Consider the following 15,384-nt stretch of genomic DNA (forward strand, 5'->3'; position numbering starts at 1 on the left):
ATAGTGCCTCTCTTCTTTGTCGGGCCAACTCCTCTAATATTCGAAGAGGTAATAAAGATTTCTTCTTTCCTTTTGGCTTGGGTACTCCTTTATCTTCTTGGACACCATGCAATTCCATCCTTTGGCCTAGGTCTCATCATCATATTTGTGTTTGTTAGATTGAAGTTCTATAATGAGCTTTCTTGATTGCTCATCCGAAGGAGGAAACTAAAGTCTACAGTTAGTGGATCGTCAAAGTATTCAGCCCGTCAGTTGGATTCCACTAGTTGAAAATTTCTCCATCTAGCCTTGCTCCTCTTGTAGGTTTCAACTGTAGGGGTTGAAGGTGAAATAGTATCAGTGATGGTCTTTGGAATTGATGGGGTTTGTTTAGTTTGGTTGGTAGTGGTGTGACTGATTCAAAGTTGGAATGGATCTCAACTTGGTATGGAGGAGGTGCTTGGTTCTCGTTTTCCATGGGATTGCCAGACGAGGAAGGAGCTGGAAGGGTTGATGTCTTCTGGTGTCTGTTTTGGTAAGAAATAGCAAGTTTTGGCTCTCAACAGTAGGTGTCAGAGAAGAGTGCCAGGTGTTTAGTGAGGCTTTGAGGTGGTCCTAGGCTTCACTCTCAGTTGTGTTACCATTACAGAAATGCTCCTTGGGTGGTTGGCAATAAAGTGTGAGTTAGGGTAGCTGGCTACGACATTGCAGGTGTGGTCGGCTTTCAATATCTGGAAGAGTTTTAGACCAATATGTCATAAAAAAATACCAACACAATATTGAAGTAAGGTCTAAAATGTCATTCATTAGGCTTTGAAACGTGGCCAGGCATTGGAGAGGTCGGAAGGCATCACCACAAACTCGTAGTGACCATCATGAGTTTGAAAAGCTGTTTTATGCACATCTTTCTCATCCACTTGAATTTGGTGATTATTGAAACAATTTAGAAACAATACTAGACCATGAAGTTCATCTAACAATTCATGAGTCACAGTTATGGGATACTTATCTTTGGCAATGGTGTCACTAAGAGAACAGTAGTCCACATAGAACCACAAGGACCTGTCCTTTTTCACCAAGTGAACCAGGGAAGACTAGTGTTGGGATGAATAGTGCCCTCTGTCAACATCTCCTTGAAGGGCTCTTCACCAAGCCAGCGGTCATACCAGAATTGGGTAGTGATTCCATTGTCAACTAGAATTCGGAACGTCGAGATGACCTTCGAAAAGATCCTAGCTAGTGCACGCCATAGGGGTGAGAGTTTGGAAATATTCCCCCAAAGTCCATCCATGATCATCAATTCTAGCTTTTGCAACAATGAAGCGTCTCTAGATAGCTTCCCTATTCGTGTTAACCTTCTAGCACCACATGGCCCGAAAGTGCCTGGTTCATAATTCGGACTGGCTAGATATCATGAGATCTCTACTTTTTGTGTTTGCAGACCTCACTCCACTTAATGATGTGATACTTGAAACCATTTTCTGTCCCTTGCCATTGGAATGCTCTCATTAGCTTCTCAAGTCTCTGCACGGAGGATAGGCAGTAGGATGGGATACGGTTGATACACATATGCTAATAAGCATGAGTCTTCCTGCTTAAGAAAGGAGCCTTCCTTTCCTTTAAGTAGGAGGCAACCCTTTCAAGAACAGGGTTCCAAAGGGTCTTATGTAGCCTGATTGCTAACATAGAGAGCCCCAAGTAAAAGGTAGGCAGCACACCTCCCATGGTAGTCACCATGGATTCTGTCTCCAATTGGTTGAGGTTGGTAAAAGATTTTCTCTCTTCCTCTCTCCCAAATGAAATTTGCTCTTTCTCATCTCCAAGTTCACATGGTATGACATTGGTCCTGACATGGAGAAGGAAACTAAGATGGAGAAGAAGGGGAAGAAGAAGAAGGGGAAGAAGAAGAGGAAGAAAATGAAGAAGAAAAGAAGAATAAAGATAAGTGGAGATTTTTCAGTTTCTTCTCTTTTGTGGCTTTAGTATTTCTTGTATCTTGTGTGTATTTCTAGGATTATGCGACTTTTGACCTTTTTATTTATCTTTATTTTTATTTTTTTGGAGTGGTTGGTTGCTAGCAAGGTTAGTTTCGGAACTTTTCAAGGTTGCTGGTTTGTGTCAAACATGATCAACCTTGAAGTTTCCTGTTAGTCCCTTTCTAGGTAGTCCTCGAATATGAATGTGGGTGAAGTCATGTCTTTACAAGTGTTGGACTTCCTAAATTCCACTAAGTTACTCATTAGTATGGCATTTTTTATCATTTTAGAACAATGTCTTTAGACCTACTACCTGAAGGAGCAGAAGTGTGCCCAAATCTTGCTTGAGTTGAGTCGTGTTAGTTTGTTCTTCACATTTAACGGTGGGTGATTCGGTGCTATCCTTAAAGAGTTGTTGGCCGTTATTACTATCCTTAAATGTGGGTGGTTCTGCTTTTGTGTTTAAGCGGTATCTCTTAACTTGTCTTATATCCAGTTTGCTGGTGTATGGAATCTTATCGATTGGCTAGCCATGGTGATTTCTTTTCTTGCATGGTTCTATACAAGCTGGGTCTCTATGATTTGTGGTTCCCCTGCTTTAGGTGGAGAAGTACTGCGTATTTATAGTGGTAAAAAGCCTGTACAATTTGCCAAAAGTGGAGGTGAAGTGTTTGGCCAAAGTAATTGACTAGAGTCAAGTTTTCTAAAGATATCCAAGTAATGGGGAGAATGGATGATGAATAGTTTGTGTTTATCAACCATGAAGTGGCTGATTGCAGAACAAGTTGAAGCGGGACACATTGAAGCTGACAAGTGACCTAAGTTGTGCTTGCTAAAGATCTGAGGATCTGTGAGCAGATTTTCTCTTTGAAGACCTAAAGTAGGAAATATTTTTTTATTGTTTTAATTTGATATGCTATTTAACGACCAGAAGTTATTAACTAATGCTTGAGGAGTGGAAAAAAGTTTGATACAAGCATGCCCTTTTAGTGCTCTATGAATTCTGTTTCCTAGTTAGTTTCCTAGAGTTAGCCTAGTTTTAGTTTTCTTACGTTTATTGTCCTTCATAAGATAAGGACTGAGTTGTATTTTTGGAGGGTCATTGTATTATAAATAGTGAAGTTTAGGGTGAGGGGAGAGACATGATTTTTTCTCTTCCTCTGTCCAAGTCTTATGTTATTGCTTCTCTTTCTCAATTCCAAATTTATGACCTCCATAGCTCTAATTACAATAAAATACTATACTATCCTCTCTTAATCTAAATACTTCATATATCCCAGTTTCTTCAAAGTTACTCCCTTACCCTAGTGTCAAACACCTGAAGATCATTAAATGAGATATTATACCAACAAGATTATGCATCTACCGTAACTTGGTGGCATGCCATTGGCATGTTCTACTTGGATATAGGCTACCCTACTGGTAGTTGTGTAATTAAGAGACTTCATGTTAATAGTGGTAGTGATAGTTGTTATTTTTCTAAATTCGGTTGTTGATGAAAGCTTCAGTTTTGAGGTGATGATATGAAATAATTTCAAATCTTGATCGAATCATGCTTATGAATGGTATGGTATCCTACAATTAGCAATATACAAAGCATCTGCAACCAGATGTGGAAGGTTTTTCAATAAAAGAGATGGGAGGCTGTTCTTAGTCTAGCCATAGAGAAATCTGAGATGCACTTTTTTTAATATTTTGTCCAGCTCAGGGAGCCTATAGAAGGTTTAAAAGAATGGTTGGACGCTGTCTATACTGCTGGTATCCCTTGTGCAATTGCATCATGCCTTGATCGGATAAATCTGACTGCTGCTTTGCAGCGGATGGGGCTTCAGAAGTACTTCCAGGTATAGGCATGCACTGACTGTAGCTCATCAAAATTTGTGACCAAATGCTAGTTGTTTACTGCATTTGTCATGAGGCTTGTGATATTACATGCCTTTTCACATGGTATAAATTTCCTGACATGTTTACTGAATCTCAGACAATGGTGACGGAGGAGGACGGAATGGAGTCAATTGCTCATAGATTCCTTTCAGCAGCCGTCAAGGTATCAATGGAGACTTTTGCTTCTATTTTCTGCTTCTTAGATTGATAGTTTACTGGTGTAACTCATCATTGCATACAATATAATAGATATAGTTAGCACGAGTTCTGAAGATGTGATGAGGACAATGATGATTATGAGTGCGTTGTTGATACATTTGTTGAAGAAAGTCTTCTCTCTTTTCCTTGAGTTCTTGCTAGGTAATATTGCATACATTTTTTTCTGGAGCTGTAATGTTTACTGGCTTCTCCTTGAAGGAGTGGGCCACCAGTTTGTGTCAATAAACCTTTCTGAGAGTGGAGAAATAATAATGTTGTATCCATTGAATCGTTTGAAAGCATCTATACTAATGGAGGTTTTACCTTTGGCTCTCTGTCCTATAGCCCTTAATCAATTTGGCCATCGAGCAATGAATTTTTGGTGGCTAGTTTTATACATGCAGGTACTGTTAGTGGGAATAGTCATACATAGATAAATATCAAGAAAAATTATTAGTTTATAAGGTTGAGCTGAGCCTCCTAAGTGACTAGTTATTTTGGGATGGAACTAGACTCAAATTTTAACTTGGTATTAGAGTAAAAGTTTGACTTGGGCCTAGTTTGTGCACTGGGGAGTTTGTATATTGTCTATGTTGTTATTCTTATGTGTAAGCTTCCATATGAAGGGAGTGTTAGTAGGAATAGTTTCATACAAATAAATATTAAGAAAAATTGTTGGTTTATAAGGTTGAGTGATATGCCTAAGTGGCTAGTCATTTTGGGTGGAACGGGACTCAATTTTAACAGGTGTATAATAATGGTTTTATGCTCATTGTATTGCGTCCTTTTTTATATTTGCTGCTACCAAATAGTAAACATCATGGTGATACGACTCTCTGAGTTAAGCCATTGAGTCAGGGGGGCAGACTCAACCCTTCTGCAAGTCTAACCCACCCCGAGGCCGCCCAAGTCTTGATTCGACTTAGGCGGTTTGACTCAGGATTTTGGAACCTGACTTGGGTCCTGGTTCCAAGTTATAACACCCTGGTTCACCTGAGCACTGAAATCACTGAAATGCCAATTGTTCTTGACTTTTACTTTTGGCTATAAGCTGTACGCTTACAAAAATTGTGTACCGTGCAGTTGAATAGGAAGCCATCCAAGTGTGTTGTATTTGAGGATGACCCAAGAGGCATTGCAGCTGCTCATAATTGCACTATGATGGCAGTGGCTTTAATTGGTGCTCACCCTGCGTAAGTATTTTTTCTTTCTCAAATTCTTTAAAGTATATCCTACTTTTCTTCACTGGGCATATTTCAACTATTATTTGCTCCATTAGAATTTTTTATTTGGACTGGAAATGTAGAAAAGAACTAAATAATAAACAACTCCAGAGTACACACATTTAAAATTCACTGAAGTTACTGTTCTAGTCTTTTCAAAATGTATGCTTGCGATGTATGCTGTCCCGATATTGCAAAAAGATGATTCTTGTTCTGAGTGTTAGCGTGCTCATATCCAAAAACTCCAGTACAAATGAAACGAAGGCTTTTTGGATTCCAAACCGTAAATGGTCTTTCTGTATGTGTAGTCTCAACTTGTTCAGATGCTCTCTTTTACTCCTTTTATAGTTAGGGCTTTGGACTACTCCTATTGATGTTTGTAGAAAAATGAACTTCTTTTGCTGCTAGGTCTTAAGAAACACGTTCATCTTAGCATCTCCTTTCTCACAATCCTTATCTTTTGTTGTTGAATGCATATCATTCTTATGTGGGGTATGTTTCCTTAATGTTTCCCCAAGAAACAATATTGTTGACATCTTTTTCGTTGCCGGTTTCCTCTTTTTATAAACTAGGAAACGGCTATCAATACGGTAAAATAATATGGGGAAATAATTGAGCAAGAAAAAGGGAAAGCAAAGAGGAGTGCTCATTGTCTGTTTCTGAACTTGCAGGTATGAGTTGGAGCAGGCTGATCTTGCTGTAGGTAGCTTTAATGAGCTGTCAGTAATCAACCTTCGAAGATTATTCGCTCACAGGGGTGCAGCATTCATGGATTTACAGAAGCAAATTGTAGAGAAAATGCCACCAAAAAGGAAGCTTACAACTGACACAATTTTTTAATCTTTTCTGGCACTCTTCTTTTCCATGTAACTAATAAGCAGCTGTAGAGTGGTTGTAGTAATCATTCTTTGTTCTTCTTTCTCCTCCATTTCGTTGTAAATATAGTTTAGCTGCATTTAAAAAATGAAATGAACAAACCTATATTAAAAACAAAAATAAAACGTAAAAGAGGGAAAGTGATAGAATTGGAAGAAGCAAATAAGGGTGAGTTGTAAAAAGAATACTGGAAAGACAAGAGAGGAGAGAGTAAAGGAGAAACTTATATGACAATCATTGATTTGTTGTTCTAGTGTTGTGCCATTATGCAATTTTAGGAGATTTCAGCCCAGGGAGAATCTTCTCTTGTAGTGGGTGGTTTTCAATTTAACCTCCAATTGAGGCAAAAATTTGTGGGAGAAAAGTGATGCACCCTTGGCTCATCCCCCAATTCAGCCTGGGACTCGGCCTTGATAGGCTTGGCCATGTAGTGGAGAGTGGTTAGAGTGAAGGATGAACTCAGCTTTGTGTGGAACCCAATAAACGAGTAGTAGTTTTTCTTTTAACAATTGTAATTCCTTATAATTTAGAGTTGTATCTGTATTCTTTTAACATGCAAGCTCACAAAGTCTTGATCAAATCGATGAAAAGATATCAACCATATATGACAACTATAATTTTTAACCATTTACAAAGATCATGCTTTCTAGAACTAGCTAGTTTACTTGACCCTTCCAATTTAGGCGAGGAATTTGGAAAAACTAGGGCTATGTCTACAGCTTTCGTGGTGGAAGTGGCAATCCGGTCAAAGGGAGCAATCCAGCCACCAAGTAACTATAATCGGTTAAAAAACAAGATCTTGATGAGCCACCCCGCCTCATCTCATGACATGACTAAACTCGGTTAAATGTATTTTAGTAGAATCCAAAAGAACAGAAGTGATCTTGGTTCTAAAACCCTAAATATTCCATTAATAACCTTAGGTATAAATACAGGATTTTAATGAACCTTATCATTACCCAGGTATTTCGAGGCTGAAATTCAAAACCCAAAGCGAGTCAGATCATTCAAGGTCGGATCCAAAGCGAGTCAAAAAGGGAGACTCAACACCAAAATAGAAGAGGCCCCTCCCCAACTCAAAAACTCAAATATGTTAAAAAAACTCAATATGGGGTTAAAAAATGTTCCAAATGGAGTTACAAAACTCAAATATGTTCAAAAAATGTTCCAAATGAAATTATTAAACCGAATTTTGTTGCTTATATCACCCACCCACGAGGTGAAAACTTATAAACAGCAAAGCATCTTGCAACCCCAAGTGTTAAACTAGTCCTTATTTATAGGATAAAGAGGAGAGTGTTATCTTCCAGGGCTAGCAAGAGAGAGAAAAGAGAGATTCTTCTATAAACCAAGTTTCTTCCTTGATAATGCAATTTGATACACAAAAAATTATACCTTTGGATATATTTCTCTGCAAGGAAGAAAAATAGAGGGGAAGGGTGGGAGAGCCTAAGAGTACAAATCATAATTTACTATACAATAGCCAAACGACTTGCCTGTAAGAAAAAAGGGGCAATGAAACATAGCAAGAGCCACTGACTTGTTAGCTCCTCAACTGTTTTTGTACCCTCAGCAACTTACTTGATCAAATCCATTCTTTCACAAGGTACCTTGTTTCAACAAGACAACCATTTAGCTCCTCTTCATTGTCACACATCTAGAGAAAGATAAGAGAAAGTAAAACCTAGAAGCAAGCCTATAGCTTATGGCAGTCTTGCAAAGTATAAACAACTAAACAAAGATTAGCAGAGTAGTATAAACAAGCCCAAAAAGCAAGGGAACAGAGCTCTAGTGATTCTTTTTGTAGTTTGAAAGTGTATGAAATGGAGAGTCAGAATTAAAAAGAGAGTGGGAGAGACCAGTACATGTCATAGCTGTCAAAGTTTAAGTAGCAGTCACTGTCGTGCATACCGACTTCTTCATCTTCCTGCAAACGCTAAATCAAATTGCATCAGATCAGATAAGAAGAGAATAATGAAGCCTAAGCCAGCTTAATCACGATAAAATTTGGAAAGAAATGTGAAAGACATTACACAGACCAGATAATAGTTCTGAACAGTCTCTGAATCAGTCCCATCAACCTCCTTAATAAATACCAAAAAGAACTTCGAAGTTAGAAATATTGACAGGTAACCCAGACAGATTTCTTTCATGACAACTTAAATAGATTATGAAGTCAATAACAGGGACATATCACCAACAGCAGTCAATCATAATGAAAGTAGAAGAAACCAATTTTGACATAAGCCAGAAGCTATCATACTTAGTTACATAAAGGACCAACGTGAGGAAGTGCTTCTAATTATCCATTTTGTACGTGGTGTTTGATACCAGGTAAGAAGTGACTTTTAAAGTCTACATACGACCCTCCAGAGGAGGGAGCATCTATATAGTGCTGAATCGATGAGCAAGCCTATTGCTAGGGCATCAAGTTACAGATCCTCAGACGCATAACAAATTATAATGTGCAGTCATTTTTTGTGTAGGGAAATTGTTTTTGGGGCACCAAGATTGTTCAGAATGGCCATGAAGCTGTTGCAAGAGCTAAAACAAAAGGCACTCTTCAAAGGGATTAACTCACCCACATCTGACACAAACCCAAAGGGAACTAAAGAATTTGGCCATTATTTATAGCTGTCAATGCAATAGAAAGAAGCACAAAGCATAGAGAGCCCATTCTCCTTATTTGTCAAAGACTCATTTTACAAAAGAATAAGAATATCATAAAAAAAAAAACGAATGAGAGAGCCTTGGATATCCAGATCTCTCAAATCAACCTAGCAGATTTGATGAACATTTTTTCTCAGACTCCTTTCAGAGGTCTGTAATTTTGTTCCATTTTGCGCATGTTGCTCTTTCAATTCATATAGGTTGATTTCAGGGCTGAGACCTGCCACTCCAACTCTTCTGATGGAGGGCAATTGAAATTTATAAGTACAATTCGTATGCATCATCAATTTTAAAGGATGAGATTCAAAATAAATATTACTGTAAACTTTATTGCTCTTTCAATTCATATAAGTTGATTTCATGGCTGAGCCCTGCCACTTCAACTTTTCTGATGAAGGGCAATTGAAATTTATAAGCACAATTCATATGCAGCATCAATTTTAAAGGATGAGATTCAAAATAAATATTACTGTAAAATTTATTGCTCTTTCAATTCATATAGGTCGATTTCAGGGCTGAGCCCTGCCACTCCAACTCTTCTGATGAAGGGCAATTGAAATTTATAAGCCCAATTCATATGCATCATCAATTTTAAAGGATGAGATTCAAAACAAATATTACTGTAAAATTTAATTTCAGCTGTGTCAGAGCATCCACAAAACTGTGAAACATGATTAAGTCAAAATATTGATTACCTCTACTGAATCAAGCATGCCTATCTCATAAGCAGAATTCACTTCATCCGCCTTACTAATGTAAGGTTGCCTCTCCTAAAATATCAAACGAGAAATTAGAAACTGTAACCAGGTCATCCAGTGAGATTCTTCCAGTAAATATTCTACCTCCTTTGACATGTTTTTCCACTTCTGAAACCCTTCCCGGTCAGTCTGAATCCAGTCATTGTCCTTCCAGCTTCTTTTAAAGTCCTCCCTACATGGCAGAAACATGCAACTATCGTTTCTATTATGTACAACCTTTCAGTTTCTACATCAATTTGTCACAAAGATGAGAGAACACCACAGTGTTCTGTTTGCTAAACCCAAAAGAGAAAGGAAAAAAAAAATGAAACAGCAATCATCAATTTGAACAAATTGGAATTTTTTGAAGAATAAACCAGATGCTAATTAAGTTGATTAAGATTGGAAAGGTATTCCTGGCAAATAAAGTAAACTAAACATAACCTAATTATACCTTTCAACAATCAATTATGACCGATAAAAACAGCATTACTCATTATTTGATGAAGGGCAGACACTATTGAAGAAAAGGAAAATCTGTGCATGAAGTCGCAGCGAGAGGGATATAGCTGGAAAGAAGTTCAATGCAATTAGCGATATGCCGTCTTACAGGCAATAGTGAAAAATTACAGTGATTCTAATAGTGGGCAGCCTCTGGGATACAGATGAGAATCAGATAGCGAAACAACGTGGCCAGCCTACCCTGTCCTCTGCTACCATCGCCAATAAATACTAAAGCAGAAAAACAGAAGCAAAATCTAACTGGCATTTGGATCACCTAAGAAGAAAAATAAACGATCAGAAGGCGGAAAAACTGAAACGGAAGTTTTGCAGCTAGTGTGGCATGGGACAGAGAGGCCGAAGAGGACAATCTCAATTCTTACGAGCATCATTATGGCTAGATTCTTCATAGAAGATTTTTAGTATATTGCAGCTATGCAAAAAAAAATAGAAGGAATTCTCGCAACCAATAGAGAAGCCAATCAAATGAATTTGAGACGCATAAATGTAGAAAAAAAGATTGATTATGTACATGAAAAAGAGAAATGGAGATCTGGGTTGGAGAGAGATGCTCGAACTTTCGACGAAATAATTCCTATCTGAGCTTTTATGTCTCGCATTTACATATAAGCTCTTCAAGCTCTTATTTCCATCCGAGCTTTCTAACCTCTCCTGTTTTCCTCTGCATTCGCTGTCGTGCATGTCGAAAAGCACGAATATGACATTAGTCCCACAAAAATCACTGCAAAATGACAACAGAGAAAGTAAACACTAAACATAAAGAACTAAAATAGTGACCAGAGAAGCGACTTTCAGGAATTTAAAAAGCAAAAGTTGAAGAGGGTGGCAAAAAGAAAAAACTTTTAACACAAACTGAAGCTAAAACAAAAAAAGGAAACGATATCATAAACGAAAAAGATTAAGAGTGAACATTTTTTTTTGTTGTTGTTGTTGAAAACATACGGCTGCAGTAAGGAAATAACATAAACTATGATTCAGCACGCAGAGGAAGAGATAGAGAGACCATTTCTGAAAGGCGCTTCCGTTTGGAGCTCTCTGAATGGGATAAATCCTCTTCCGGAAACTAAGACCATTGGCCATTAACGCTGCAGAATGGAGCTCTGCAAGTTAGCAACAATTGCACTCCCTTACTGATCGCTTGCTTCCATTGTTGCGCTTTCGACACGGTGGTAAACTCTAAATAGCAAAAGCACCTATAAAGAGGAAAAAGACATTTTAATCTCCCTCTCATTTTTCCCTCCCGATTAAACCCCGAAAAAGTAATTCTCTCCGCTATAATACGCCTACGTGCGTACCTTTAAAGCAGTTGGAGCCATTACAAGACGGATGATTTCGTGATGCGACAGGAAGTCGACTTGCCAGCGGCCAGCTGCCAGATATGTTTGAGATCTCAAACAAAAAGGGGGGGAAACGATCTCTAAAACAGGGATTCAAGCATCTTACAAGTTACAACATAATCTCTCTTGGACCCTTCCTTGGCCCCAAATACATGAACTAAACAAAATTAATGCATAAAATCTGAGAAGCATCAGTCACAATCAAAATGTTCTCCATTCAATACCTAAACTCTTTGGCAACTTCAAAGAAGTGAGCAACATTCTCCTCAGGTGTGCCCACTACAATGCCATGACCCAGATTAAGAATATGTTTCCTGTCCCCGGCTTTCCGTATTGTATCATGAATCCGGTTACGGATAAACTCTTTTGACCCAAAAAGCACACCGGGATCCACATTGCCCTGAACTGCTATATCTGATCCTAGCCGTTTCCTCCCTTCTGCCATATCAACTGTCCAGTCCAAACTGACAACATCAACGCCAGTCAATGGGAGTCTCTCAAGCAAACCCCCTGATCCACTTGCATAAAGGATCAGAGGTAGGTTAGGATGTGTCAGTCTAACTGTGTCAACGATCTGCTTCAAGTAAGGGAGACTGAATTCCTCAAAGTCCACTGGGCTGAGCTCCGTTGCCCAGGAGTCAAATATTTGAACTGCTTGGGCCCCATTGTCCGCTTGATATTGAATGTACTTTGACATAGAGCATGTAAACTTCCGGAGTAATGAATGAAGAACCTATATCAAAAATCAATTCTTAATCACAACATAGCAACTAAACTTTCTGGTTTATATGGAAAGTCTTGGTGTGAGTTAATAATATGGTAAAATATAAGAGAAGGGCAATTAAACTGCAAACCTGGGGTTGAGAGAAAGCTAAATTCTTTATTTTTGTGAAGTGCTTGGATGAACCACCTTCAACCACATAAGAAGCCAGAGTAAATGGGGCACCGACAAAGCCCAGCACAGCAGCTTCATTATTTACCTAGTTATTGAAAGGAAACATTTTAAAGTTACAATTTTCAAAATAATTCTGACTATAACTAGAGTTTAGACAGAATGGAATACTTACCTCAGACTGTAAGATTCTTAAGGCCTCCCCAACATATGGGACCCATTGCTCAGGAACAAATTCTCTCACTTGATCAACATCAGCTGCCGTCCTCAAAGGATTATATATAACAGGTCCCTTGCCTTTAACTATATCAAATGGTATGTTCATGCCAGGCAGAGGGGTAAGAATGTCCGAAAATAAAATCACCTGCCAGATGAAGGAAGCAGAATATACAGACCTGTGATATTGGGGGAAAAAGCAGAATATAACATGCCAGTTGCCACATACAATCCCTTGGAAGACCTTTATAATGTTGATTAGGCTACTGCAAGAATAGTCTTAATGATGCAAGTTATTAGACCAAAACCAACAAGAGTAATTATGGGTAATTGATCTCATCTACTGACTTAATTCCCAAAATCCTTGGACTTCCAAGCTCATCTATTCAGCACCCTCATACTCACCACATATTTTTCATGATGGAATCCTTATTATTCTATAGAAATTTGGGTATATGTCTGATTTACCACCCAATTGGAATATTGCCAGACAAATGGAAAAGATGTTGTACCTCATTAGATTAAATAGGTAACTCGAAAGAGTATATCCAGACAAAAACATAAGTCACTTTGGTGTCAGAATAAGGTTAAAATATTATAACATATATCACAAGGGAATCTCACCCCATCGGGTTTGAACACCTTCCACGGCTGCAAAGAGATTTCTACAACAAGATCAACATTTTCTGATCTTTCGCGGAAAGAAGGGTATTTCTCACATATCAGTTGATAACTCTGTCAAATAAATTAATAAAAAATCATGTTAGTGAGGACTATTGCTCAACACATGAGTATATGCCTACAAGTCAAGAAACATTTATGTTTATCTTTAGAACCCATCAAACCTGCCTTCATGTACCTCCCTGCTTGTCTCATAAGCCAGACTGGGGGTCTTTCAACTTTGTCTCCTCGAACAGCACTTAGAAGAAGAGGATCAGCAGTGGCAGCCACTTTTGGCTCCACAACAGGACCTGCAGGTAAGTGAAATGAATAAAAGTCACATCCAAGCCATTCTAGATTACTACAAAACAAGTATGACAAATTTTCTTTTTGAGAAGTAAAACATACATGAAGTTGTGCCCTACAAGAGCTCTGTGTCAAAAGTTTACAATGAATCTTTTCTTATACACTCGAATTACATGCTTCACTTAAATCTTTTATTAATGCCATAACACAACTAGTTACAATAATTCCACCTTTAATAATCTCAAACATATGCCTGTCAACTCAGATTTCCTCCATGAGTCCAATAATTTAAATCATTTTAGCTCTCTTCATCATCAGTATTCCAAGCCTGTTAGCGGTTTAGTAAGAGTACCAGTAGAAATAGAAAATTGAGCAATTAAAAGAAAAAATAGATTGTTCCACAATACGACTAATACTGGAAAAAAACCAGAAAAACAGTGTCTTTGATCAGATATAAATCATTTTGATTTTAAAGATGTTCAAAAACTTGAGGGAAAATCATAAAAAAATTCAAACTGCATAATTAAAGATTAAAGAAGCTCAACGACACAGCAATTTGGTTAAACACATAAAACCCTAAAGAGTGGAAAAAGAAGACCATGCTCGCGTAACTGCATACCAGAAGTAATTTAAACCACATTTCGATCTCCTCGCCTCATTACTTCAGTAAAATCATCTTAATGACATAATCTCACAAATATCTAGGAGATATTTTGGCAAACAAAATTACCTCCCACAGTACAGTGGATTTTGAGCATCGACTTCGAGCGGAAGGAGCCGACAGATTGGAGTAAATTCAGGTGAGGCGAAAGAGAAAATGAGGAGTAAGAGCACGACATTTCTCTCTTTCACTTCCCCCTCCCTCAACAGCAATTCAAACGCAGATTTTTTTTATGCAGCTCTCCTCAGTGGAAGAGCGCAGAATGGATAAAATGTTCAAGATTGCACCCTTCTTGTTCCTAGATTGCCATTATATTCTATGAGGACTAAAATACCCTCACGCACAAATTTTATGACGGACATTTGCTCTGACAAGGTAACCTTGTACAGGGACATGTGACGGTTATCGTAGTGAAGTGATTAATGGTAAAGCCATTTGAAGTATATGTTGAGGACAGTTTTGTCATGCAAAATTGTGAACCTATCGTACTCATGTCTCCCTTCATTCTCTTTTATATCATAAATTTTTAACCTACCTAAAAAAGAAAAAAAATAGAATTTGATCATTATTATTTTTAAAAATAATTAATAAAAATAAAATAATGATCAAATTCTCCTTTTCACTAATTATTTTTGGGAATAATAATGGATAATTTTTTTTCTTTTCTTTTCTATTGGGTTCCAAACATATTACAACCCTAGAAAATAAAATAAAATAAAATAAAATTTTGACCATTATTGTTCCAAAAAATAATTACTAAAAATCAAATAATAATCAAATTCTCCTTTTTATTAAATATTTTTTTGGAATAATAATAGTCAAATTCTTTTTTTTTTTCTTTTCTTTTCCTTGGGTTCCAAACAAACCCTAAGTAGATACGTGACTCACCTGAGTCTACTCCTTTTCTAAAGAACCCGATTTAGTTCTTGGTCCATATTTTATTTCTCTCGCTTTTAAATTGCATGTAAAGTTTAAAGTTTTATGCGTGCTTCTAACATAAGAGAAAATAGAAGACAAAGAAAAAACCCAAAAAAAGGGATTATATTTTTTTTTCTCTTTACTGGTTGAATGTAAAAATAGAAAACAAAACACTTAATTTCACTTTGTTTGAAATGTACATGTAAAATCAAGGCTCAAATAAGAAGTTTCAATACCCACTTCCTTGATAAGTCAAAGAATCAAAAGAGAGATTGCTTGGGGAATTCGAGATGACTACAAAAGATATGTTTTTTTAGTTTTTTTACTCC

At 37.5% G+C, this 15,384-nt stretch overlaps 3 protein-coding genes across 4 annotated transcripts in view; 1 reads left to right on the forward strand and 2 right to left on the reverse strand.

Moving 5' to 3' along the window:
• The window catches only part of LOC137941466 (5-amino-6-(5-phospho-D-ribitylamino)uracil phosphatase, chloroplastic), a 30,059-nt gene extending 23,592 nt beyond the window's left edge, over positions 1-6,467 (forward strand). Inside the window, exons 8-11 of the mRNA XM_068786901.1 lie at positions 3,659-3,799; positions 3,937-4,002; positions 5,121-5,230; positions 5,932-6,467. Of these exons, the coding sequence (XP_068643002.1) occupies positions 3,659-3,799; positions 3,937-4,002; positions 5,121-5,230; positions 5,932-6,100 (486 nt within the window). The 3' untranslated portion in view covers positions 6,101-6,467. The remainder of the gene's footprint in view (positions 1-3,658; positions 3,800-3,936; positions 4,003-5,120; positions 5,231-5,931) is intronic.
• A 981-nt stretch (positions 6,468-7,448) lies between these two features.
• LOC137940491 (high mobility group B protein 7-like) lies at positions 7,449-11,436 on the reverse strand. 2 transcript variants are annotated; one of them, XM_068785598.1, is made up of 8 exons: positions 11,361-11,436; positions 11,069-11,258; positions 10,712-10,786; positions 9,649-9,736; positions 9,502-9,576; positions 8,176-8,220; positions 8,002-8,063; positions 7,449-7,746 (listed from the first exon to the last, which is right to left on the reverse strand). In XM_068785598.1, the coding sequence occupies exons 2-8, from the start codon at positions 11,143-11,145 to the stop codon at positions 7,722-7,724; spliced, it is 447 nt and encodes a 148-aa protein (XP_068641699.1). In that variant the 5' UTR covers positions 11,146-11,258; positions 11,361-11,436; the 3' UTR covers positions 7,449-7,721. The 2 variants fall into 2 exon arrangements, with proteins under 2 accessions (XP_068641699.1, XP_068641691.1); XM_068785590.1 differs by having other exon boundaries at positions 10,577-10,786.
• Positions 11,437-11,446: 10 nt separating this feature from the next.
• Positions 11,447-14,382, reverse strand: LOC137940482 (uroporphyrinogen decarboxylase-like). Its single transcript, XM_068785579.1, has 6 exons — positions 14,207-14,382; positions 13,360-13,481; positions 13,135-13,245; positions 12,470-12,658; positions 12,257-12,382; positions 11,447-12,135 (listed from the first exon to the last, which is right to left on the reverse strand). Exons 1-6 carry the CDS (start codon positions 14,313-14,315, stop codon positions 11,620-11,622), a joined length of 1,173 nt encoding a protein of 390 aa, XP_068641680.1. The 5' UTR covers positions 14,316-14,382; the 3' UTR covers positions 11,447-11,619.
• Positions 14,383-15,384: the final 1,002 nt, after the last annotated feature.

This window comes from Aristolochia californica, unplaced genomic scaffold (assembly GCF_029961685.1).
Source record: "Aristolochia californica isolate CCGP_79_NKW_82.1479 unplaced genomic scaffold, dmAriCali1.0.hap1 SCAF_10, whole genome shotgun sequence".
Lineage (NCBI taxonomy): Eukaryota > Viridiplantae > Streptophyta > Magnoliopsida > Piperales > Aristolochiaceae > Aristolochia > Aristolochia californica.

What these genes read in the sequence shown, in the direction of transcription:
- LOC137940491 (XM_068785590.1), bottom strand. Translation starts at nt 11,145, where the DNA reads ATGGCCAATGGTCTTAGTTTCCGGAAGAGGATTTATCCCATTCAGAGA. An exon ending in GGAAGCGCCTTTCAGAAATG is followed by an intron (nt 10,787 to 11,068) that starts GTCTCTCTATCT and finishes GTCATTTTGCAG; the next exon opens with TGATTTTTGTGGGACTAATG. An exon ending in AACTTTGACAGCTATGACAT is followed by an intron (nt 7,747 to 8,001) that starts GTACTGGTCTCT and finishes TGTTGAAACAAG; the next exon opens with GTACCTTGTGAAAGAATGGA.
- LOC137940482 (XM_068785579.1), bottom strand. Translation starts at nt 14,315, where the DNA reads ATGTCGTGCTCTTACTCCTCATTTTCTCTTTCGCCTCACCTGAATTTA. An exon ending in AATCCACTGTACTGTGGGAG is followed by an intron (nt 13,482 to 14,206) that starts GTAATTTTGTTT and finishes ACTTACCTGCAG; the next exon opens with GTCCTGTTGTGGAGCCAAAA. An exon ending in TAAGAATCTTACAGTCTGAG is followed by an intron (nt 12,383 to 12,469) that starts GTAAGTATTCCA and finishes TTCAATAACTAG; the next exon opens with GTAAATAATGAAGCTGCTGT.